This window comes from Lepidochelys kempii, chromosome 15 (genome assembly GCF_965140265.1).
Source record: "Lepidochelys kempii isolate rLepKem1 chromosome 15, rLepKem1.hap2, whole genome shotgun sequence".
NCBI classification, from domain to species: Eukaryota; Metazoa; Chordata; order Testudines; family Cheloniidae; genus Lepidochelys; species Lepidochelys kempii.
This window is the reverse complement of record NC_133270.1, coordinates 17463225-17487854: the sequence shown is the minus strand read 5'-3', so window position 1 is coordinate 17487854 and position 24630 is coordinate 17463225. Positions and strand designations below refer to the sequence as shown.

General features: G+C 41.9%; 2 protein-coding genes across 5 annotated transcripts in view; one reads left to right on the top strand and one right to left on the bottom strand.

Moving 5' to 3' along the window:
* Positions 1–3443, top strand: part of ANKLE2 (ankyrin repeat and LEM domain containing 2) — a 31696-nt gene extending 28253 nt beyond the window's left edge. For all 3 annotated transcript variants that reach the window (XM_073312454.1, XM_073312451.1, XM_073312455.1), the window contains exon 13: positions 9–3443. In XM_073312454.1, coding sequence (XP_073168555.1) covers positions 9–243 — 235 coding nt within the window. In that variant the 3' untranslated portion in view covers positions 244–3443. The remainder of the gene's footprint in view (positions 1–8) is intronic.
* On the bottom strand, positions 1243–23514 carry PGAM5 (PGAM family member 5, mitochondrial serine/threonine protein phosphatase). 2 transcript variants are annotated; one of them, XM_073312456.1, is made up of 6 exons: positions 23167–23514; positions 11197–11375; positions 9432–9557; positions 7901–7989; positions 7158–7291; positions 1243–5080 (listed from the first exon to the last, which is right to left on the bottom strand). In XM_073312456.1, the coding sequence occupies exons 1-6, from the start codon at positions 23418–23420 to the stop codon at positions 4930–4932; spliced, it is 933 nt and encodes a 310-aa protein (XP_073168557.1). In that variant the 5' UTR covers positions 23421–23514; the 3' UTR covers positions 1243–4929. The 2 variants fall into 2 exon arrangements, with proteins under 2 accessions (XP_073168557.1, XP_073168558.1); XM_073312457.1 differs by having other exon boundaries at positions 2847–5080; positions 7158–7288; positions 23167–23513.
* Between the last annotated feature and the right edge of the window lie 1116 nt (positions 23515–24630).

Below are 24630 nucleotides of genomic sequence, written 5' to 3'. Positions count from 1 at the left end.
TCCTGTAGTTGGCCAAGTCCAGCACTGAAAGGAAGGTTCAAGTCCCAGTCTCTTGCAGCAGGCCCACCAAATGGTTCAACGTACTTAAGAAGAAACAGTCCAGTGATGGGCAGCCCAGGGAAATATGGCAATGTTGCTTCATTTTTTCCGGATCTTGGGAGTCCTGGGCGGTACAGTCCAGTTTATGCCAACAATATCCTGTTGTTAAAACTGCATCACTTGTCAGAACCTTCTGCCCATTAGAACATAACTCATCTTCCTGGGACTTTAATTATATTTTCATTTTAAGAGTGAAGGGAAAAACTGTAGCATTGCTAAAGTGACATGAGGAAGTGTCCTTGGCTATTTATTTATCCTCATTTGAGGACAAATATACATTTTAAAAATTGAGTATGTCTTGACTTCATGTACTGGATAGATTACTGGTGATTTGCAAGAAGTTAGTGAAGTTAACTCTTATCCAGTAGTTATAAAACTAACAGTAGGGCAGCGACCTGAACCTTTCATGTAGTCATTTCTTCTAGAAATGGTGGTGTTTGCTGTAGGCCAAATGTGATAGTCAAAATGAACCCACTGATGCATTTTTTTTCACTTGGGTAATTTTGAAGCATCTTCTCTCTAACCTAGAATTCTGTTTATTGATAAGTCATGCAAGGAGTCAAATGCATTCATATTCCATTTACAACAGGAGAAAAAAAATGTTTAACCTGGGCGATTACCTCTTCCCTGTTCCAGTAAGAATTTGACTCCCCACTGCTCAATACAGAAAAGTTTGCTTATGGCCAACTATTCAGTCTAAACCGTAAGAAATCTCTAAAATAAAGAGCAGCCAGAGAAACTTTTATGAGTCACTTCTCATTCTGAGGATGATAATAAAAACACATCACAGGTTGAGAGTTTTAGGAAAAAGGCACTATAGAAATTAGTGACCTATGTTTGTGTTAATTTGAAAATAAAAGCTCAGCTTTTGCTGTTTGCAGACTTCACTAGTAATTACACAAAAGCTTATCAGCAATAATTAAAGTAAGTTTACCAGTGATGTATGTTAATGGTCTAGTTTAATGTGATATATTATGGAGATAAACAGAAACCCATGAAGTGGTTCCTTATTTCCTAACTGTTAGAAGGGATGAATAAGGACTGAGACATTGTTTTTATTGAAATTTATTGTTTTATTGAAATGTCTGTAGTCTAGATATAGTAACTACTTTTTTTTTTAAGCTACAATTAAAAATAATTTAATTCCTCAGTATTCTTTAAGGATGAACCCTTTGGATAGTGCTATATGGAAACTGGAAATGTTTCTCAACTTGAAACAGAACACTCAGAATGTAGATTTTGATAGTTGTGGTTTTGCTTAAAGAAAAGTCTTTCAAGTAGTGTAGTTCCCTATTACATATAGTTTCTACCACACAATTAAAAATAATCTTTATGCTAGACACCTGATCAGAAAATTCAAAGGTGCCATGGGCATATGAGTAAAAAGGATAGATTATATTGGTTGATAACAATACCCCCCCCCTTGCAAAGAAAAAATAGCCCCTCAAGGAGCTTTTGTAACATGCATATGTATCTAAAGGAACCCTAATAGTAGATGGGATGGCATAGTATATTGTTATCCAACTGTGGGACCTTTATTACATCACAGAGGTTGGATTAAATTATACAAGACATGGCTGTTTTGGTAGCTATTGCACACTAGAGTAAAATGACTGTTTCATACACAAACTGTACACTGTTCTGAATATACTCGTTTGGTACGAACTTCAAAACTGCACTTAATGCTTTTGCAAGCTTAATAGTGCCTTTTTATAGCATTTTTGTTCGTGGTTTTAAAAGTGGCATCCACTTACATGGGAATTTAAAATGTAGTTTCCCCTCTAAGACTCTGAATGGAAAAGTATTCTAAAGGTTCTTTCTGTAGCTTACTGTTTTGGTGAAATAGCTCTGGAGTTACAGATGTATGTTTTGGAACTGTGTTTATAGGTGGCTTAAATGGAAATTGTTGTTTGATTCCCATGAGCTGAATGTTAGAAATGAGCCACTACCTTCTAACTGTAGTTAGAAGGTAATTGACCCATCATTCAAATATTATCCACCCAAGTTGCTTTATTATGGGACTCTCCTCCAAAAAACCTACTATATTAGTAGTAACTTTTCCTGTGGCTATTCATTTTTGTTGCTGTAGAGGTCTGTATCAAGCATACATTTCAGTTGCTTTAACTTCTAAATTATTAAATCAGTTTCCCTAAACTTTCTGGACTGTGTGTAGTAATTATCCAGTCTACCCAGGTAATTGCTTAAATATTATATACACAGACAAGTGATGTGTGTGTATATAAAAGCTGACAACACTTCACAAGTTAGTTGTACTCATCTTGATATACAAACCTTAACACTGATTACTGCATATATTTTTTTTCCAGTACTTCCAACATTTGTGCCTGTCTGAGGCAGCTATGGGCCTCCAGATGATGGAAATTCCCACTTAAATCTATGATATAAGTTCTACATTCCTGTTTAGAAATAGCTTAAGAAAAACTTTGGTAAAACACAATCAGGGGATTGAGAAACTGATGCTTTATAACTAGTTCCTGTCCTTTTCTTTTATATGCTTTTTTGTATTAAAATGCAAATTTTTGGCACCAAAACTTCTAACTTTTGTTTGGGGAGGGAGAGAGCATTTTTTAGTGACAAATGCTTTATAGAATTTGCATTTTAGTCCATGTGTTTGTACTGTTTTAAGTAAATTTATAATACATTAACTTCATTTATTTAAAAATATAGCAATTTGTTCATTCAGAATCTTGGAAGATCTTCTAGAAGAGTCTGAAGACACTATAAATCTAGATTGGGACTGTTTTAGTTTTTAATAGTTGATCTCTGATTACGCAAAGGGTCTTTTATATGTCAAGTAAGACTTTAAAATGCTGAGGTTCTATTCTAAGTAAACAGGTAGTTAAGGTGTCATAGGTGGATGGGAATATAGATCCATGTTGTGAAACTAAATGCAGTGATATACAAACAAAGCATCTTTCTGTTAGATACTATGGTTTTGTTTCTATAATGAAATTTAATTGGTGCCTCAATTTGGGACATGAAACCAAAGGTTTGGAAAATATTTCACAACTTGAATGACTTTTTTGTCTCTTGCTCATGGCATTTTGGCATTCCAAAGAAATGCTCATGTTTGGGGGGAGAGAAATTTATGCTCCACATTGCTCAGATCAGAGAGGGGTATTTTAATGGTACAAAATCTGTACTCTCTAAATAGGGCTATTGCCAGCTTAATTTTGTTTTATGCCTTAGTGCCAATACAAATGCTGATTTCTGTACATGTGCAAAAGATGTGTTGTATGTGTTCTTGCCTTCCACCCTGCACGTATTTATGGTTCTTTCAATACTGTATGTAATGTGCTGGAATAAAGTGCACAAAATATTCAGCATTAGACACTGCTACTGATTATACGGTGGGGGATTTTCAAGATGCCCATCTATCCTGTATGTATTGGTTTCAGGCATAGAGTTGCTTTTGAACAATTATAAGGGTATGAGATCATGAGCCAATGATGTTGGTGTAGTCTTTTTAAAATGCAGAAATGTCATGCTTCAGTTCATCACCACATTCCCTTCTTAGGGCTTGCAGTGGGTGTTCCAAAATGTGATTGCTATACTGAAAAGTACACAAAGAGACCACTTAAATTTTTATTCAAATATTTTAAAAAGTTGATAGACAAAATTATTCCAATTTCTTGTAGTGATTGCTGAAGACAATCTCCCCCCCACCCCCTTTTCCATATACAAAGTTTTATATTCTTTAGTAGCCTGTTTCACTAAACTAAGCTATCTGTGTCTAGCAGTTGGATCAAACAGCCTGGAAAGAGTTCAGGGTTTTAACTGCTCATGTTGCTAGGCACTATTTCTCATGATTAAAACTTCATATTTGTTCGGGAAAGGTGAGTACCTAACATGACAAACTTTTCCTGAAGAAAATATTATTAACATGATTAGCAGTAACTTCCTACCCACTTATTTGCTCTTTCACCTCTTAACTCATATAGCACCAGAGTTTTTGCCCAAACTTACTACTCATGGTTGGAGTGTCAAAAGGTACATGGGCATTAACAGCATCAAGTAGGGAGTTTGTTTGTTAGTTCTTAAAGCTTACCTGCATAAGCCAAGCACTTGCGCAGCCCTCTACTACCTGACCAATTTGATACTGCCACCAGCCCCATTCAGACATCAGGACAAGGTAGTGTGGCTTATGGGGAAAGTCTGTCTTAACATTTACTTTCCTTCTGGAGTAAGAGGGGTAGGAAATTTCTGGCTTCTAGCTGCTTCTGTAGATACAAAAAGACTTCTGCCATTGTGCAAGGCAAGAAGTATTTTTCAGAATAGGGGAATGAACATCCAAGACAGGAAGCATTAAAGTCACACTCCACCGTAACACCACAGCTCTATACTTCTCTCCTCATTTCAGTATGCCTTGTGTCTGCTAAACACCTACATGTACATAACTTCAACAGGGGAAAGCATGAATAGTCATACCCCTCTATAGTAGAGGAATCAGTTCACCAAAAGCTCAACAAGGAAGAGTAATTTTCACTTTACAGGCAAGTGATGCTCTCAAATGGCTGAGCACAAATATCCTTTCACCAGTCTTTTCCCACTCCACATCTCAGAGCAGGGAGGTGTCGCTCTTCATTTTATGAAGTGATACAAGTCCATAGAACTCTGAAGAAATGTAAAGTCTTCTTTTTGGGACTGAAAAGCAGACATGAGTATGCAAAGGAGGCAGAGGGGATTAAAGTACAATTTTAAAATACCATCATACCCTGATATTACAAATAGAAATTTAGTGGTACAGTAGTTGGATGTACTAGTGCAGAGAGACTAGAAGCAGCTCCCACATGGCCATCACCTGCAGACTCAGGTGCGTGTGATTTTATCTGGAGGCATGAATCCTGTGTCTCCAAGTGTTCTAAGTGCCACTCTTCCACTAGGACGGATCACCAAGTGGGTTATACTGCCATTATTAAGGGACATCCGAAGCCAGCCTTCTGGGGGGAACTGTAATGCTCTATTAAAAGAGAAAGCAATTAGTGTATGGTTTACTCCACAAGCATATGTGAAGAATAGCATGCATCTGACAGAACTATTGTCTATCATTTCTTCTATCTAGAACAGAACCACCCCAGTGAAGCTGTCAGCCTCCAGCATTTATAGTAGTGCTAAATATTAAAAGTAATTTATAAGGGAGGTCTCACTCAGAGGCTTGCTAGGTGAAAGGGGTCTACCATACAAAAAAGTTTGAGAACCACTGCTGTATACCAAGCAGCTCACATGCAGAATCTCTGCCTATTGCTGTCTTTGAAAAGTTGATATTGTGTGTTCAAAGTTAACATGAAAGCATATATGGCTTTGTTAATCAGTGGCCACTCCAGCAGGCTTTTATAAAAGAGTGCAACAGATTAATGTAGATTGGACATGGAAAGCTTAAAAAAACCTGTTGCCAGGAGAGCTTTGAGTAACCTAATAAAACAAGATGACAGCTGCCCTAGATTCAAGACCAAGGAGCCAGTGTAGAAGTTTTCAACTTTGGTATTGTGGTTACACTCCTTGAAAAGAAAGGTTCTCAGAGGAAAAGCAGCTGATAGGAAGGAAACGACAAACTATATCATGCACTTGATGTAGAGGCTCTTGTTTAGCAGTCCTTTCCCAGCTCTAATAGGATAGTTTACTCCCACAATTACTAACTGAACTTGGCACATTAAATTATAGCACAACACCTGGAGACAGTATTAGAATACTATGCCAGAGTAAGACTATAGCTTTGACTGCTGCAGCTCAAACCATTAGTGGCCACAAACATCAACACCAATTAAAAAGTATTATTTTATACTGTGGCTTCCCACAGAGTGCAAAAATGTTCTGCTGCAGTAGTCAAACTAATTTTAAACTAGACGTAGAGAGGTGGGGAAAGCAGGGAGGGAATGGAGTGAAGGGGAGCCACAGCATAATTTAAGCGGAGTCCTCAGCTGCAGAGAATTGGTGGTTAGGGAAGGTTATGACCTGGAGGTTCACAGTGAGAAGGACATGAGATGGGGTGAGCAAGTCCACTGAGAACTTTAGGAAACCAGGCAGGAGAGTGAACTGGAGTCATAGGTGCATAGGAAGTCAATGAAGATGACAGGATATAATCCCCTTTGTGCAGAAAAGTAGTCTGGCTCTAACCTCAGCTTTCTTCAACAAGGAGAAATAGCACTGTTTACCTTGCCAATAAGTACTAGAGTTTTTAAAGCACCAAAGAGGGCACACTAATATAGCTCACAGCAGAGAAACACAGATCTATGGTTTTAACAGAGTATCTGCTTACTAGAATAGAATAGCATGAATGCTTTGTTGCTAGTGAATGGCAACTGTCCTGCTCACAAGGCAAATAATTTGTTAGGCCAGAGCCTGTAGAGAAGAATGGTAGCTGGGTAAAGACCTAACACTATCCCTCCCCAGTTCCTGAGCCACCTTGCTGCCCTAGCGGTAAGGGGTTTTTTCCCCCCATTGACATTAAATGCTTTTGGGAAATAAATTTATTTAGCTGCAGGAATCCTGAACTGCTGACACAAAGGTGCTAGTTCTGTTTTAAGGCAAGATGAACCACTGGGTATGCATGTAATCAAGTTTGAGTCCAACTAAAAGCCACCTCAAAATACCTGCATACCACCGAGGCCTGCATAAAGTTAAACTTTCTATTACTCTACAAACATTTTGTATTTGTCCAAGTTTCTCTTGACAGCAGTCCACACCTGAGTTGTGCCAAAAACTAGGACAGCGTTAATGATCTGATGTTAATATAAAACCTAGAAAATCAGTCCCAATTCTCAGTACTCTGTACTAGTCTCTCATTATTAATTCAGTGTGGATATTCAAAATTATTTTAAAATCCCTTTTTCATATCTGTAGATTAATCTTCTGATCATGTGTTGTAAGCACAGCTGCTCAGAGAACCAGGCACTCATCCCCTCCAGTCACTTCAAACCTGTTAACTGATTTCCTAGCTGTAATGGACTAGAGACAGTGCAGTGCACTAACCCAATTTAAAAAGGTTAAAGGTTTGACATTTAAATGTGCAGGTGGGTATTTGGTCCCTCATAAATTACCTGCAAACTATGTAGCGGATCACATTGGCATGGCAAACAAAAATCTCATAGCTGTCCTCTTCCTGTTTTGCATCAGCCCTATGAATATAGTTTCGGAAAGCAGCCTCAATACGAGCCCCATCTTCATAATACTGCTGATGACAAGAGAGTTTGTAAGTAGACACTGAAACAGATCAAACCAGCCATGAAGCTACGTGCACCTTCAAAAGGGGTGCTGATTTTGGCTATGGCTACACTACAGCTCAAGCTGACATAAATTATGTCGCTCCTGGGTGTGAATTAGCCACCCTCCTGACTGACATAATTTATGGCAACATAAGCACTGGTGTGGACAGCGCTATGTCAGCAGTAGAGCTTCTCCCACCAACATAACTACCGTCACTCTCAGGAGCTGGAGTAATTAAGCCAACAGGAAAGCGCTCCCCCCCCCCCCATCAGCTCAGAGCAGCGACAATAGAGACCTTTCCAGTGCCGCTGTAAGCTCTCTAGTGTAGCCGTAGCCTTAGACAGTTATAATTCCTTTAGGGAAAAATAGCTTAGCCTCAAACCTGGCCAAGCGGCGAACAGAACACTGCCAGGTTACTATGGGGAATTTAAAGTTATGACCAAATATTTTAAAATATAGGACAGGTAAAAGGTATGGAGTGATCCAAGGCCTAGGACATACAGCCTACAAACAAACAAACCAGTTAATTAAAGACTGGACTATGCAGATTATTTATATATAAAAAATATAAACTTACCACAGCTTCTGGTTTCCAGTGAGATACTGGAGGGACTGGTTCTATAGGAGCTCCTTCTCTTAGCAGGTCAGTACTAACTTTTTTGACCCCTGGAAATGAAGTACACATTCAGAAAGTGAAGTAAAAGCCACTTTATAGGCCAGTTCACACACAGACCAACCACATAATTTCAGTCAGTAAGAAAGTCCTTTTACATTTACTGCAAGTTGCGCATTTTTTCATAGTCTTTATATGCAAAGAAACTTCCAAGTTACAGCCAAAAAATTAAGTCCAAACATTACAGTCTTCTTGACTTCCCATAAGGGATTGCAAGTGAGGCTCTCCAAACTTAACATGCTTAGTTACCTATGGAGCCAAGTTCATCCCTGAAGCCAAAGAATTTGATCCAGGAACACCCTGAACACTAATGTAGCCTTGAACACTAATGCATTTTGAAGAGCTGCATTTATTATGTTGTGAATCTGAAACCTCATATATGTGGTGGTTTAGTCTGCTAGAAAATTATTATTTTAGTATAATCTTTAATCATTTGTCTACCAACTGAGACATGAATTCTTGCAGCCCTCAGACAATTAAGGTTCAGGTCAACAAAGATTTGCCTACATGTGGAAAACCACCCATCTTAATGCATATAGTTAAAAAGTGTACCTCCCTGTAATATAACCTCCCTTAGACTGAAGGGAAGTCTTTGTTCTGCTTAGACTGTTCTACATCCATAGACTGCTAATAAGATTAGTTCAAATTCCATTCCTCTTCCCTTCTCTCTCTTTTGAATGAGCCATGCCTACCAGTCAGTATTCCAAGATGGACTTACTTTTAAAACCAATAAGGTATGTCAGGTTGTCTGTGATCACTGTGGGGTTTTTTTGTTCACACATTTCAACATGAGGCATTAGAATTCATCTGGGCTCTCTTGCCATCAACCTAACCCAAGAATCCTTACCACCATCTACAGGCAGGAGTGAAACCACACCTCAGAACAGCTGCTATCTTTATCCATCACCCTTTCAGTATGCTACCACCTCCTCCTCCTCCTTTAATTTAAAGTGACAAGCACTGCACACAGCAGCAACCAGTACACACTTTCCATACAAGAGTGGCTAACCCAGTCACAACACTGTCCTGTATTAATTCCAACAGCTCTTGGAGAAATGATCATTAGCATTCTCTCCCTTTCAGCAGAGTTGCACTTCCAGACGCAGGTCTGTGGCAGTCAGTAAGCATTCTTGGTTACAAGCTAACTATTCCAGCCTCTCCTCCTAAACATTCTGAAAGTACAAAGAGCAAACTGCCAATGTCTCCTACACAGTAATACATTCAGGTATCGACCACTCAGAGGGGTCAGCTCACTCTTTAAATTGCAGCTTCATTTCTACTTCATCTTTATGACTATTTCATTTTTAAATTAAAAAGTTAATTTACAAAGTGTACAGTGGTCTAGGATATGGCTACACTTCAACTGAACACTACATGTCAAAAGGTGCAAAAGAAGCAATCATAAGACAGCATTATGCTATCAAACCCCACTTACCTGGAAGATGCTTGCTGATGATGTCGGTTGTTTCCATTGCTCTGGTCATAGAGGAGTGGATAATTGTATCAAATTTCAACCCCAAACTTGCCAGCCTGCGCCCAGTCAGCTCTGCCTGCTCACGACCTTAAGAGTGAGATTAGCTATATAATAAATTGCTGATATTTTGCTCTTTATATTTAACAAATCATCCTTCTATGCCAGCCCTGATGGTAAGTAATGCATCCTTCCTTCCAGCAGTCAATGCTTTTAGCAGCATCACCACCAAGAGACCAGGCTTGCTAGTTGCCAAGCTCCAATTCACATTACACAGGCTGGAAGGGATTTCTGTTGGTTAGGCCAGATCCAGTTCTTTTAGTTTCTGATTCTCTACTTCAATGGGAAGCACTGAAGAGAGGACCTCACCCATTAGCCACGGTCCTTGCTTTTTAAATCCCACAAGGTGAACCACTTCCTCACTGGGCCCATGCAAATAGCTGTTACTGTAGCTAGGTCTTCAATTTGCCAGTCACTTTCTACCACCCCTACATTCTAGGAATGCAGAAGAAGGAGAATTGTGTGCATGTCTGGTAGTCCTGCTTGAAACAAAGGCTGCAGATATGTTAGCTTGGAAGGAAACATGCATTATCCACTAATTGAGCTTCCTCAGATGTTACTTGTAAGATGAGAATAAGTTTTTACCTACTATCCCAGGGTATTTAAAATCTTAAATAAGCATAGATGGATAGAAGGGTAGATGGTTGAAGGAGACATATGACCAGACAATTGCAGAGCCAAGAATATAAGCCAGGAATCTGCTATTCTAACCACTGTTATTGTCTCATCAGATGTGTATTTAATATATTCACACCTTTAATCAAATTTGCTCTTGAGCATGCAAATTAAAACTCAGAAAGCATCCAGATTAACATCTGGTACCATGTTTTCAGCAACTGAAGCAGCATCACATACAGAAAATTCTTGCCCTTTCAGGGAAAAAGGGTATAAAAACACCAAAGATGTTTACCACTCTTTTTTAAATTAAACAGCTACAGAATTCTAGTCAGTGCTACTTACAGTTTTTGATATCCAGACATATGCATTAGCCAAGTACAGATTAATTTAGGTATCAGTATACAAACAGATTGTCTCATCTCATCTCAACAAATGGGGGTTTATTAATGTAATTCCCTGAAGCCTCATTAGAGATAAGGATGAAGCAAGGAGCATATATAATGATTCTCTAACTACGAGCACTCCAACTGAAAAGACACACAAGAAAGCCAGAGAAAAAAAATCTAGTTAACAGCTACATGAAACGCCATTTAGTTATTTTCATCACCAGAGTCAAAAGGTGTGGCCTGCATAATAAAATCCCATATAGAAACCCATTTCCAAGACTTTAGAATCCAGAATAGTCATCCTGGGTCTTGAATTTAACTCAAAATTTCAGCCAAGGGAAATTTAAAAAAAATCTGCTGTGAAAGTTTAGCTCAAAGTCTCAAAGGAAACCAGTACGAAGCGCTGAAGCATGATTACTGCACAGGTGGCGGCATGTTTGATATATGCCTAAACATGCATTTTATTTATAGGATGGGGGGGGGGGGGACGACACGACAAACTTATTTTGGCCTATATATGTTCAAAGGATCCAACATCCTAAGTAGGAAGTTGGCAATAGGATCCAGAGCAGAACTGGTTGCGTTAACGTATGAGATTAGTGACAGACAAAGAACCTCTTTCTCTATGAAGCTGCACAATCAAGTAGGGTCCTAGTCGCACATACCCAGTTGTGTCAGAGTTCTGTCTTTATCAATCTGGCCATCCAAGTTGTACTGAGAATGGCGGATAAGGAATATGTGTCTGGTAGCTTTTGCTTTGCAGTGATCTAGGCGGGAAGCAAGCTCTTCTTCCCCAGTCTCTTCATTTTTCTTTTTCCGGTTGATAAGAGCCAGTGGCTCACGTCTAAAAATATTAAAACAAGTCATTTTTATATGTGGCAGACGAAAATGTTACAAACAGGGACTCCCGCCTCAATTGATTTCAGTATTTGGAGGATCTAAAGATTTTTTCCCCCAATTATGTTAGCAAAAGTTTTTATCAAACATTTAACTCTTCTCTGAAATACCCCAAAAACCCATATACAACACATTCGAGTTTTACACCCTATCTAGCTGAAGCCAAGCTAGCACCACCCACCTACCTGAGACTCATGCTACCTATTAGTCAGAATATAGTATAGTTGTAATTTAGTTCTCAGCGGGAAAAAATCCCTATAAACACTAGTAAGGGATTCAGGCATGCTTTGACAGACTATTACTCCTGAGGGCATTCTGCACCAAAAAATTAAAAATTCTGCACACAATATTTTAAAATTCTGCAAGTTTTATTTGTCAATAAATAAATGCAGAGGCTCCAGCACGGGTGTGGGGAGCACAGGCCACTGGCTGTACGAAGGTGGGAGATCACCCTGCAGTTCCCCCACCCCAGGGACATGGATTCAGTAGTAAGGCTGCACCCGACCCTGACACAGCACAAGGCCTGGGCCTGCCCCAGAAACTCCTTGGGGCCCTGCCCCTCTGCGCCAGGCGCACCAGGTGTGGGGCAGACAGGCTCAACCAGGCAGGATCCAAGTGGGGAGGAGCTCAGTGTGCAGGGATCCAGGTGGGGGTGAGAGGATTCTGTGTGGGACAATCTAGGTGTGGGGGACCTGGATGCACAGAAGCTTGTTGGGGGAGGTTCCAGGTGCAGAGGCAGGGGGCTTCCAGATGAAGGTAGTTGGGGCTCAAGGGAAGGGTGTGGGGGTCTGGGTGTTGGAAAAGTGGGGCTTAGTAGGGGGGATCTGGGTGCAGCTAGTTGGTGGTCACTGGCATGGGGGCCTGGATGTGGGGGCTCACAGTGCAAGGGGTGGGGTGTGGTTTGGGTGCAGGGATGGGAGTCTGGAGGTAGGGGTTGAGATTCAGTGTGGTGGGGTTTAGGTATGGAGGGCTAGGGGGGTTCTGGATGTACCAGGTGAGGCTTGGCAGGGGTGTCTGGGTGTGGGAGGTCCAAATGCACAGGGGTTGGGAGGCTGGGGGAGCAGCTCCCTGTATAGTGACCCCTCCCCCACAGCTGAGGAGTGATGGAGGTAGGAAGCAGTGGAGGATGCTGAGCTTCCTGCAGCTGGGGGAGGTTTCTGGGGGTGGGTATGACACAGCCCCAGCCACTTCTTGCAAAGGAATAGGAAGTCCTGTCCTTTCCTGCCTCCAGCCTGGCTGAGACTAGCAGCTGATCCCGGCTCAGGGTAGGAGCCACTGGCTGCAGCATCCCCAACCCCGCAGTGATTTACCTCTCCGCCCAGGTGCCTGAAATGATGTACCTGCACAGCTAGGGAGTGGTGTGTGACTGCTCTTTCAGTTTCCCTTTGTTTCCCTGTCATAAAGTCATTTTTCTGTGGGGAAGCAAAGAAATCTGTGGGGGATATGAATTCTGCGCAGTGGTACTTTATGGCATATATTAAAGTACATCCAAGTTACATTCTGTTAGTTTGGAGGAGAGGAGCATAAGCGAGAGCATCTTTGAAATATCTGATTATTAATTTTACTCTTGCCTATTGAGTAGTTACCCTTGGGTTTCCACTGGAGTGTGAATGTCAAGTTAGATGGTATTTTATGCGTAGAGAAAAAGAAATCTGAATGGAATATTCAGCAAAATCTTAATTTTACCTGTCCAATCTTGCAACACCCTATTCCCTACTTGATTCTGAAATTCATTAGAGTGGGAGATCTGATTCAAACTGTTGTATTATCCATCTATTTAGTGAACTAAAATTATGAACAGTAGGTATGGCGGAGCAACACATTCAGAAACAGGACTCACAGATTGAATCAATTAACTAGGAAAACTCAGACAATGCTAGTTCCAGACAGCATAACGTCAATTTTTGCCTTATATTTGATTAACACAGAACAGATCTACATTTCTAGAAGGAAAGAAAAAACCCTTCTTGTTCATTTAGCTTCTAGCCAGTGAAACAGGATTGCCAAGAATATGCTGGTACATATCAGGTACCTGTATCAGGAAAACAAAATCATAACCTGTGTTTGTATAGACATTTAATTCTTTGTTCTTGTTTGCTAGAAGCACTGGTTAAGCACGTGTCAACAACTGATTCTCTACACCAGCTAAAAATATTTCTTGCATCCTACTCTATGTTTACCTTTTCTTTGATATGCTACTGTACTAAATTAAGACATAATTAGACATATGGCTCAATTAGTGTTCAGAGTACTATTCAGGTATACAGGAAATTCACAGTTGAGCATACACTAACCCACTTCTTAGTAGTGCAACACATTGGATGTCACTGCAGTACTTACATATGGAAGAACCACCACTGACTGAATCCCCCTGCATAAACCAGGTACAAAGGTGCAGGTAGAGCCTACAGTGGGACTGGGATCTTGCAGGACCTATTGCCATAATAGCGAGAGCAAGTAAAATGTACTTTGATGCATGCAGGATTGGATGGTCAAAAAAACCCAAACCAAACAGAAAGAAAAGGAGTACTTGTGGCACCTTAGAGACTAACCAATTTATTTGAGCATGAGCTTTCGTGAGCTACAGCTCACTTCATCGGATGCATACCGTGGAAACTGCAGCAGACTTTATATACACACAGAGATCATGAAACAATACCTCCTCCCACCCCATTGTAGGGAGAGTGGTCACTTTGGATGAGCTATTACCAGCAGGAGAGTGAGTTTGTGTGTGTATGGGAGTGGGGGGGTGAGAAAACCTGGATGTGTGCTGGAAATGGCCCACCTTGATTATCATGCACATTGTAGGGAGAGTGGTCACTTTGGATGAGCTATTACCAGCAGGATAGTGAGTCTGTGTGTGTGTGTTTTTTGGAGGGGGGTGAGGGGATGAGAGAACCTGGATTTGTGCAGGAAATGGCCCACCTTGATTATCATGCACATTGTGTAGAGAGTTGTCACTTTGGATGGGCTATTACCAGCAGGAGAGTGAGTTTGTGTGTGGGGGGGTGGAGGGTGAGAAAACCTGGATTTGTGCTGGAAATGGCCCAACTTGATGATCACTTTAGATAAGCTATTACCAGCAGGACAGTGGGGTGGGAGGAGGTATTGTTTCATGATCTCTGTGTGTATATAAAGTCTGCTGCAGTTTCCACGGTATGCATCCGATGAAGTGAGCTGTAGCTCATGAAAGCTCATGCTCAAATAAATTGGTTAGTCTCTAAGGTGCCACAAGTACTCCTTTTCTTTTTGCGAATACAGACTAACACGGCTGTTACTCTGAAACCAAACAGAGTGCAGTAATTTGCAGAAAAACAATCTTTTTTTTAAAAAATAAAGGTTTTAAAACAAATTTGAGCAAGGGATAGAAATATCTGAGGTCTATTGTAACAGGAGTTAAAGTATTTTTTACATGATTTAAGCAAGTTTTTTTAATTCTTTTAGTGGTAAAAATTGTGTCTGAATTCTATTTATATATAGACTATATTAACGGACCTTTTTGGGGGGTGGGAGGGGGATTAGTAGCATGGGGAAATCTCTCTCTCTTGTGGGATTTACAGGTGGGAGCATGATAAAAATACAAGAAACAATGCGGGAGCAAAACTGGGTATTGCGGGATGGGACAGGAGAGGGATTTAAAAAGTAGTCCCGCATGGGGTTCTAGGGGCAGGCAAAGAATAGTTCTCATGAACCCTTGTATACAGCATTATATGAAAATCTTTAGAGAACAGATATAGTCTCAACCCTGAATTTTCTTACTCTCCTAGTTTTAGGTCCTCTGTATCTTGACTGCATTCTGGAAAGAATATTTACAGAAATATGCTAACATAGTTTCACATTTCAGCATTGGCAGAATCATTAAGCTACTGCTTGAAGTCCAATATTCCCGTGGATCTGTAAAGATGTAAAAGTGGCAAATAAACTTGGGCATTTGTATCACCTGTATGCTATAACTGCATTAGCATTAAGAAAAGGAGGACTTGTGGCACCTTAGCATTGTGTGTGCTAAGCTATGCACTATAATAGTATCTGTTTAGCCAATCTATGTTCATTAGTTTAATATTATTCACATCATGAGCAGCATGTCTACCTGTTCTAGATATCAGCTACACAGGAAAGCCATTCCTGCACAAGTACTAGAAGAGTTATCACCTCTGAATCTTGTTAATTTATAGGAGGGAGGGGCTGTTTGTGCAAATTTAACACTCACTGAAGATGACAGAAAGATGTGCTGAGATCTAGACAGCCAGCTTCCCTCAAAACCTTACCAAAGTGCCTCAGTCTTGAACCTGGAAACCACCTTTAAGGGTGAAAGGGAAGTTCAGTAATCCTGGTCCATTCAGCTCTTTGCTTCTCTGCAGAGACTGTCAACAAACCTATTGTCCAAACAGCCTCAACACTGCAGTGGTGGCTTTTACTGATGTGAACTAGATCAAAACAAAATTCAGATATAGGGAAGCAGGAGGAACAGGCTGAAAGATACTCCATTTTAGAATTACTTCATAGAATATCAGAGTTGGAAGGGACCTCAGGAGGTCATCTAGTCCAACCCCCTGCTCAAAGCAGGACCAATCCCCAACTAAATCATCCCAGACAGGGCTTTGTCAAGCCTGACCTTAAAAACCTCAAAGGAAGGAGATTCCACCACCTCCCAAGGTAACCCATTCCAGTGCTTTAACACCCTCCCAGTGAAAAAGTTTTTCCTAACATCCAACCTAAACCTCCCCCACTGCAACTTGAGACCATTACTCCTTGTTCTGTCATCTGCTACCACTGAGAACAGTCTAGATCCATCTTCTTTGGAACACCCTTTCAGGTAGTTGAAAGCAGCTATCAAATCCCCCCTCATTCTTCTCTTCTGCAGATTAAACAATCCCAGTTCCCTCAGCCTCTCCTCATAAGTCATGTGTTCCAGTCCCCTAATCATTTTTGTTGCCCTCCGCTGGACGCTTTCCAATTTTTCCACATCCTTCTTGTAGTGTGGGGCCCAAAACTGGACACAGTATTCCAGATGAGGCCTCACCAATGTCGAATAGAGGGGAACGATCACATCCCTCGATCTGCTGGCAATGCCCCTACTTATACAGCCCAAAATGCCATTGGCCTTCTTGGCAACAAGGGCACACTGTTGACTCATATCCAGCTTCTCATCCAATGTAAGCCCTAGATCCTTTTTGCAGAACTGCTGCCTAGCCATTTGGTCCCTAGTCTGTAGCGGTGCATGGGATTCTTCCGTCCTAAGTGCAGGACTCTGCACTTGTCCTTGTTGAACCTCATCAGATTTCTTTTGGCCCAATCCTCTAATTTGTCTAGGGCCCTCTGTATCCTATCCCTACCCTCCAGCATATCTACCTCTCCTCCCAGTTTAGTGACATCTGCAAACTTGCTGAGGGTGCAATCCACGCCATCCTCCAGATCATTAATGAAGATACTGAATAAAATCGGCCCCAGGACCGACTGTTGGGACACTCTGCTTGATACTGCCTGCCAACTAGACATGGAGCCATTGATCACTACCCATTGAGCCTGACGATCTAGCCAGCTTTCTATCCACCTTACAGTCCATTCATCCAGCCCATACTTCTTTAACTTGCTGGCAAGAATACTGTGGGAGACTGTGTCAAAAACTTTGCTAAAGTCAAGGAATAACAGTCCACTGCTTTCCCCTCATCCACAGAGCCAGTTATCTCGTCACAAAAGGCAATTAGATTAGTCAGGCATGACTTGCCCTTGGTGAATCCATGCTGACTGTTCCTGATCACTTTCCTCTCCTCTAAGTGCTTCAGCTATCGTCAATTTGCTTGTTTCCAGCAGAAAACAATATGAGCTTAGAAGACAGCTTTCTGCTTTCAGTTTACTAAGTCAGCCCCAGGCCCTTCCAACAGCACTTATTTTTAACTTAGTTTTAGTGCATCTATTTATCCTCTATTTAGATCCCGCTCCCCTACCACACAGCTGCTTTAAGCCTCCCTCTTTCATTCTCTCACACTGCACAAAGTAACCCTCCTGCAGCTCACACAGATTAGCCCCATTGCTATCCTGCTGCCAATACCAACATTGCACTCTACCACCATAAACCTTGCCCAAATCTTCCACAAATTAGCCCTCATGGTTCTGTTTCTCCACCAGACACACAGTAATCATCTCCATCTCATATAAATCATTTTACTACTACTCCCTGTCTCAACACACACAAAGTAATCCTCCTCCTCCTGATCCCACAGCACAAAGAACAATCAATTTCTTCAGTGCATTACATATTTTGCTTCTCCAGTTAACACACATCTGTGTATTTGTTTTATGCATTTTTATAAGGAATAGTACTTGGACTCTGGCTGAATAAAATTAGTCTGGTCACAGAGAGTTGCTGCTTAACTGAACTGTGATTTTTGCGGTCAACAGCCCCCATGAGTAGCTTTAATAACATTTGATCAATATTTTGATTTGATAAACACACTACTCTACTAAATAAAGAATGAGCCTCATATGCTTTTAAAAGATGAGAGATTTCTGAAATTGTTTCCTTTTCTCCAACGGTAAGACATTAGAAAAAACATGCCCCATAAGGAAGATTCATGTCTATAATATATTTTACAGGACTACTTTTGTTCTACTAGTGAACTGTCTTATAAAAGATGCATGGGTAAGACAAGTCTGCAAGGATGGCTGTCAAAATTCATACTTGGAAAGCTGATCCTACCAAGTGTGGTGAAAAATACACAAATGAAAAACCCAGGGCAATTTTGATATATTACTACAAAGCAATTTATACCTCAGGGAACAACAGAAATATCAGTAATTTTAAGAACAAATCCTAACTAGATAGTCTAGCTCAACACTACTTCCGTATTAAACCAATCTTTAGGTTTTGATGCATAGGAAATTTTTAAAACTACTCCTAGAAGTTTGCAGCTTGAGTGGGTTCCTTTATGAACTTACTTTTTTTTTTTTTTTCCTTCAGAGACCTAAAGACCAACAAATTTAAATCTGCAACAGGGCCATTCTCTTCTAAAAGTCTTCTAAATTTGACTGGACAGGGGTTTTCTAGCAGGTGTAAGTAACAGTGCTCAGACTTTCAATTCCAGCCTGATTAAGTGACACATGCTCCTGTTTCAAAGACAGTTGTCCTTTCACCCCTTCACCTCCCCAGATCTAGAGATCATTGAGACCAATTATCTATTCTGACTGCTCTTGCATGTTGCATCTTTAAAGGGGAGAATTCCTGATGATTCACTTATTAATACGTTATTCTTAAGAGACTCAAAGAAAAATTTCCAGTACTCACTAAGACGACTTCAAGTCACACACTGCCTTTAAGAAGTTGAATCAAAGCTACTGGAAACAACTTGAAGTACGACAATTCTGAAATAAGATTTTTCCTTAGATTTTTTCCATACAGATTTCTAATTCTCATTTTCCATTAAATAGAAGCTCTCTAGGGTGACATAACAAAAGTAACATTCTATATGGAGTAGAGATAAGGCCAGTCTTATTTTAATTAGACACTTTAGTTCTTAGAGAACCAGATTTAAACCAAAGTAATAGTCCATGCTTAGTGTGATGAAGTGTTTTCAACTTTCATGTAAAAGCTTATTGGAGTTAATCTGCATTAGTTCTTACATAGTCTGCAGTTTCTAGCTTCAAAAACTAAACTCCAAAAAAGTGGCAATTATGTTTCTCTATTCCCCACAGTAGACATCCTAATTTATGCATGTGATAATGAGCAATCAAATTTGCAGAAGTAAACTTTTCCAAGAAGCACTGACCAATTGTGTGCTATGTGCGTGTATATTTAGCAACCTTAACTATAGGTTACGGCCAGCTCTAGCTGTAATTAATTTCAGAAATACACTTTTTGGACAGCCACAGTAAAAGGCTGCACTACCAGTTAGAGTCACAGAGATTGACATCTGGTCTGACCTGTATATCACAGGCCACCACCACCCAGCACTAAACTCAACAATTGAAGCTAGACCAAAGTACTCCAGCCAACAGGAAACTAGACTATTATGTGCCACAAGCATAGATAGGCAGCACCAAGGTGCACCAGTGCCAAAAGCCCACTCAATGATAGGGAAATGATTGAGATACTTCCAGATAATCCTGGCAAGTAACCTGCACCCACACACTGCAGAGGAAGCCAAAAAAAACCCCAACAACTAAGATCACTGCCAACCTGACCTGGGGGAAATTCCTTTCTGACCTCACATAGTTAAACTCTGAGCACATGAGAAAAAAAAACAGTCAGCCAAGCACCTGAGAGAATGCTCATTGACACCTGAGAGCTCTGGCCTTCTCCATCCAGTGTCCCATCTCTGGCCATGGCTATCCCTGATCCTTCAGAGGAAGGATATTAAAAAAAAAAACAGAATAGACTGGAGATGGAAAAAAATCCCTTCATGACTCCTGCACGTGGCCATTTGAACCCTTGAAGCATGAGCTTTTAGGAACATAAAACAAACCACAAATGAGAAGCAGGGTTGCTGAGCCCAGCCTCCTACCATCACAAGCTAATGAAAACGTCCTATCACATGGCTATGTTAGAGAACTTTGAGTAGTATATCAAACAATGAAAAGGTAGTATAAAGAGCAGCTCAAGTGAATTTGTGACATATAACTTGGCTAGTCACCCATCACTACACTAAATGGTGTCTGCCCTGATAGATGTATCATCTACACTGCAAAAAATAATCCAGATCTCTCATATATTGAAAACGACATGTTTTTGTGGCAATCTACAAGTCATTCCCCCACTCTAGCAGTAGAGAGATCAACTGAAAACCCAACTATTTTCGTATCACTTAGAGGGCTCAAGTGAGATCAGAAACCCGCTTGTGCTAAGTACAGTACATAAAAATTGTGAGCTCTTTGAAGCAGGAAGTGACTCACCTTTTTCGTTATTAAAAGTGGCAAAGGGTGGGAGTAAAGAAGCATTACACTCACTTTACAGATGGGCAACTAAAACAGACAATAAGTCACTTGCTCAAGGTCACCCAGGATGTCTGTGATAGATCTAGGAACTGAACCTGAATCTCCTGAGCTCAGCATCTTCACTTACAGAGAGGAAGGATAGACTTGTGGTTATTACAACCTCTGCAAGTGCTTGTCCATTTAGAAATAGATTTTAAGTCCCACAATTGCCCAATCTTCTAGTTGTTGTCTAAAATGGTTTGCTTTCAGAGCATAGTTTACTATAGTACTCTAATTTTGGCTACTATTCACAAGGGCTAGAGTCAAGTTAGCAATCCGAGTAACCATCTGTAGCTGCTCTGTAGTCTGTGTCAAGTGATTTGGTATGGTGTCAACTAAAGTCATCACAGTAAACAAATGGCCTCATCACAAAAAGTTCATAACTGGCCCTTGTGATGCAGGTCTGAATACAGCAGCCAAGAATGGATTGGGAATAAATTGATCTACCCTCCCCACTGCAAGTAGGCCTCCATGTCAGAGAGAGGGCATACTAGTGGGCATATTAAGTTTGATTTCAGTCTGCTACAGTTGTTATATAGTTAAGTACATTGCTAGTGAAAGGAGCAAGGTTGACTGAAGTACTAGAAATAAACTTCAGTTGCACACAGAAGTAAATATGGGTAATTAATCATGTGGATTCATCAGCACATGAATTCTACAAATAGTCAGATACGCTATTTGGCCACATACCTACACACACACACACCCCAAAGATAACTAAAAATAACTATTTAAAAATGCATCATTGCTTTGAGATTTTTAAATTACATCTATCTAGCACAATCTTTAGGCATATTAGATTGGATAATGCCTCATGTTTTGATTCGAACACATTATACAATCAAAACAGCCTGCTAGGATTTTACTTTGGATTTTGTTTTATTAAACTGGAGTCTGGCATACAAATCTCTCTGGGGAGATAATTACACCAGACAGGAGCTCAATGAGCTCAAGCTTGATACTTATACTTGCCCATTTTAACTGCAAAGTATTTATTATAATGAACAATACAGATGATTAGTCATTAGCTGAATATAGTCAGTCCCCTAGAGAGGCAGGCAAATTAAGTTCATTAGAATTAAAGAAAAAAAAATCTAAATCTGATTTGCAGTTGCAGAGATTAACCAAACAGTATGTTTGATATCTGCATAATCAAAAGTTTACTATCCACAAAAGCACTCTGATAGATTCAGTCCTATATATATTAAGCCTTTTTATGATACAAGATATTAAGATAATTTTTTACACAAAATGGTTAATTTAATAAAAACCGAATAATGCAAACAGACTAATTACTGCAATTTCTGATACTGCATACACTTGGACTTCACAGTCTCCCTATTCCAAAGAATTAGTAGGATACATTTACTGAGCCAAAAAGGAGAAATGACTTGTGTACGTCTATACCATAGAGAGGACTATGAATTCCATAAATTAAAAATGAAGAAGGTATTCCTACAGAATATTTAGGCTCTATAAAGACACAAATTACTTAACATTATTAACCTCAGTATTTTAGCTTTATTTAAGTTTCGGATAATTCTACCTTCCTACAGTTCCTCCTGAAATTTCAATTACCTGAATTCACTTCCTGTTTTAAATTGTTGCATAGTTCAGTGCTGCTAAGAGCTATTAGTTGCCACAGAGAAAGTTCCACCACAGAGAAAGTTATACCTCAATGGCAGCTGAGCAGACCCCTCTATATAGTCTGTGGAGTACTTTGAGATCAAAGAGTCTAGGTATTAGTTATTAATTTCTCCTCCCACTCTGTTATGAAGTTGGTTATATATCATGTTCTCTTAAAACGCCCCCCAGTAGACCTATATTTATGTCCATCCCGCAGGGGCCTGCAATAATTTCACTTTCGTTATTGTAATGAACTTATATCAGGAAGGGGAATCGTCAAATGCATCCAGTGAAGTGAGCTGTAGCTCACCAAAGCTTATGCTCAAATAAATTTGTTAGTCTCTAAGGTGCCATGAGTCCTCCTTTTCTTTTTGAGGATACAGACTAACAGGGCTGCTACTCTGAAACCTATCAAATAGAGAGCGTAGACAGCAGTAGTTGAAAGATTTATCATACGTAATTATGCCTTTTGTGTGCTATTTTTCTACGTGTAAGTCGTTTAGGTGTGGCGGTGGTAGTGGAGAGGCAATGTGCTGTTTATTTGCACCCCAATACACCAGGGGTGGCTGCATTTCCAGGGTACTTACGTAATTTAAGGATGAAGCAATTTAGAAAGGCAGGCCCGCTCCCACAGCAGCTTTTATCCAGCATCCCAGAACACTTTACAAACAGGGGCAAATCCTCCTCTTTTCAGACTGGGAAACTGAAGGACCGAGACATTAAGTGACTTGCCCGCAGCCAATCAGCAGCTGGACCAGGACTGGAACTCAGGAGAGTCCTGACTCCCTAATCATCTTCTCTCCTCATTAACAAAACCACAAGCGGCAGGGCGTGCGCGCCTCCCCCACGAGAGCCCATTTGGGGCCAGGCAGCCCCCTCCTGCAGGAAAGGCCTTTCCCCCCGACAGGGAGCGGGAGGGACCCTGGGTTCCCCCATGTGCATCCCCCCCACAAGGAAGAATCAAAGCGCCCCCAGTGGGGAGGACTGAGGGACCCCTCCGCCCGCCGGCAGCCCGTGTCGCCCCGGTGACGGGGAACCCGGGGCGCAGCCTGGAGGCCGCTCGCTGGGTCCCAGCGGGGGGACCCGCTGCCCAGCCCCCTAGGCCCCGGCCCCACCTGCGGGCAGACGCGGCTCGCTCCTACCTGTCCCAGTTGCTGTCCCAGGAGCCGCCCGCGCCGGCGGCTCGCTCCACCCAGCCCGGCGCTGCGGGGCAGGAGGCGGCGGCGGGGGGCAGGAGCAGCAGCCCGGGGGCGGGGGCGGGAGCTCCCGCCGACCGGGTCTCCGCGTCCCCCCCGGCGCCCCGGGCCGGCTGCTTGCCCACGCCCACGGCCGAGAAGAGCACGGAGCCGCCGGCCAGCCCGCAGGCGGCCAGCGCCAGCGCCCGGCGGAATGACATGGCCACGGCAGAGCCGGGGAGCGGGAGCGGAGGCGAGCCGGCACTTCCCGCCCCCCTCACAGCTCCGCCCTGGACGGGACGGGGCGCGGCGCGGGACAAGCTTCCTCCGCGCAGCGCACTGCCCGCTGGCCAGGAGGATGAATGGCAGGGGAGGGAAAGGAGGGAGCGGAAGGGCGGATGGTAAAGGGGGGAGAAGAATGAGGGAGAGGAGGAGGGGAAAAGGGGAGGGTAAGGTGAGAGGATGCGAGGCAGAAGCAGAAAGAAGAAGAGGGGGGAGAAGGAGGGAGAGAAGGGGGGAGGAGGAGGGTAAGGGAGGAGAAGAGGGAGGGGGAGGTCTAGAGGAAGGGGAAAGATTGAAGAAAGTATGGAAAGAGAGATGGGGAGGGTGTCCCCCAGACCATGTTATTAATTATGAGTTTGTACTGGAATATCACCCAAGAGCCCAGTCATAGTTCAGGACCACCCTGTGCTGGGCGCTGTACAAACACAGAAGGAGAAGACCGCCTTTGTCCTATATAGCTCTGTGCTTCCCTTCCCACGTGGCTGGCCGCAAGTTCGGAGCTGGTCCCTGGCCCCAGCCCTCTCCTGTGCTGACCCCCTGCCTGACATGAAGGACAGTTGTGGCTTCTCTCAGACCCTTAAGCGTTATGAACTGTATTTACATGCACAGCAGCAGCATATCCCACCCCCAGCATGCTGCACAAGCCAGTGGGAACAGTGACCAGAATATCATGAAACAGTGGCAATTAAGGAAAATAAACCAAATAGATTCTAATGGGTACTTGACTTGCATTGAGTCAGTAGGCTTGCTGACGGGATTAGGCCCTCAGTTGTGTTTCATTGTTATTTGTCCCCAGACATTAAAAACATAAGCCTTCATAGATGGTTAGAAGGGACCTCAGGAGGTCATCTAGTCCAACCCCCTGCTTGAAGCAGGACCAATCCCCAATTTTTGCTCCAGATCCTTAAACGGCCCCCTCAAGGATTGAACTCACAACCCTGGGCTTAGCAGGCCAATGCTCAAACCACTGAGCCATCCTGCACAGGTAGTTCCCTGTGCCCATATTGAGCGCCAATGAGACTCCACCTTGGTGCAGGGGGTTACCCACACAGAGATCATTGCAGAAAAAAAGCCCCAATGTGAGTATCTCTGGGCTAAATTCAGTCCCAGTGTAAAAGCAGGCACCAATCAGTTGATCCCAATAGATTT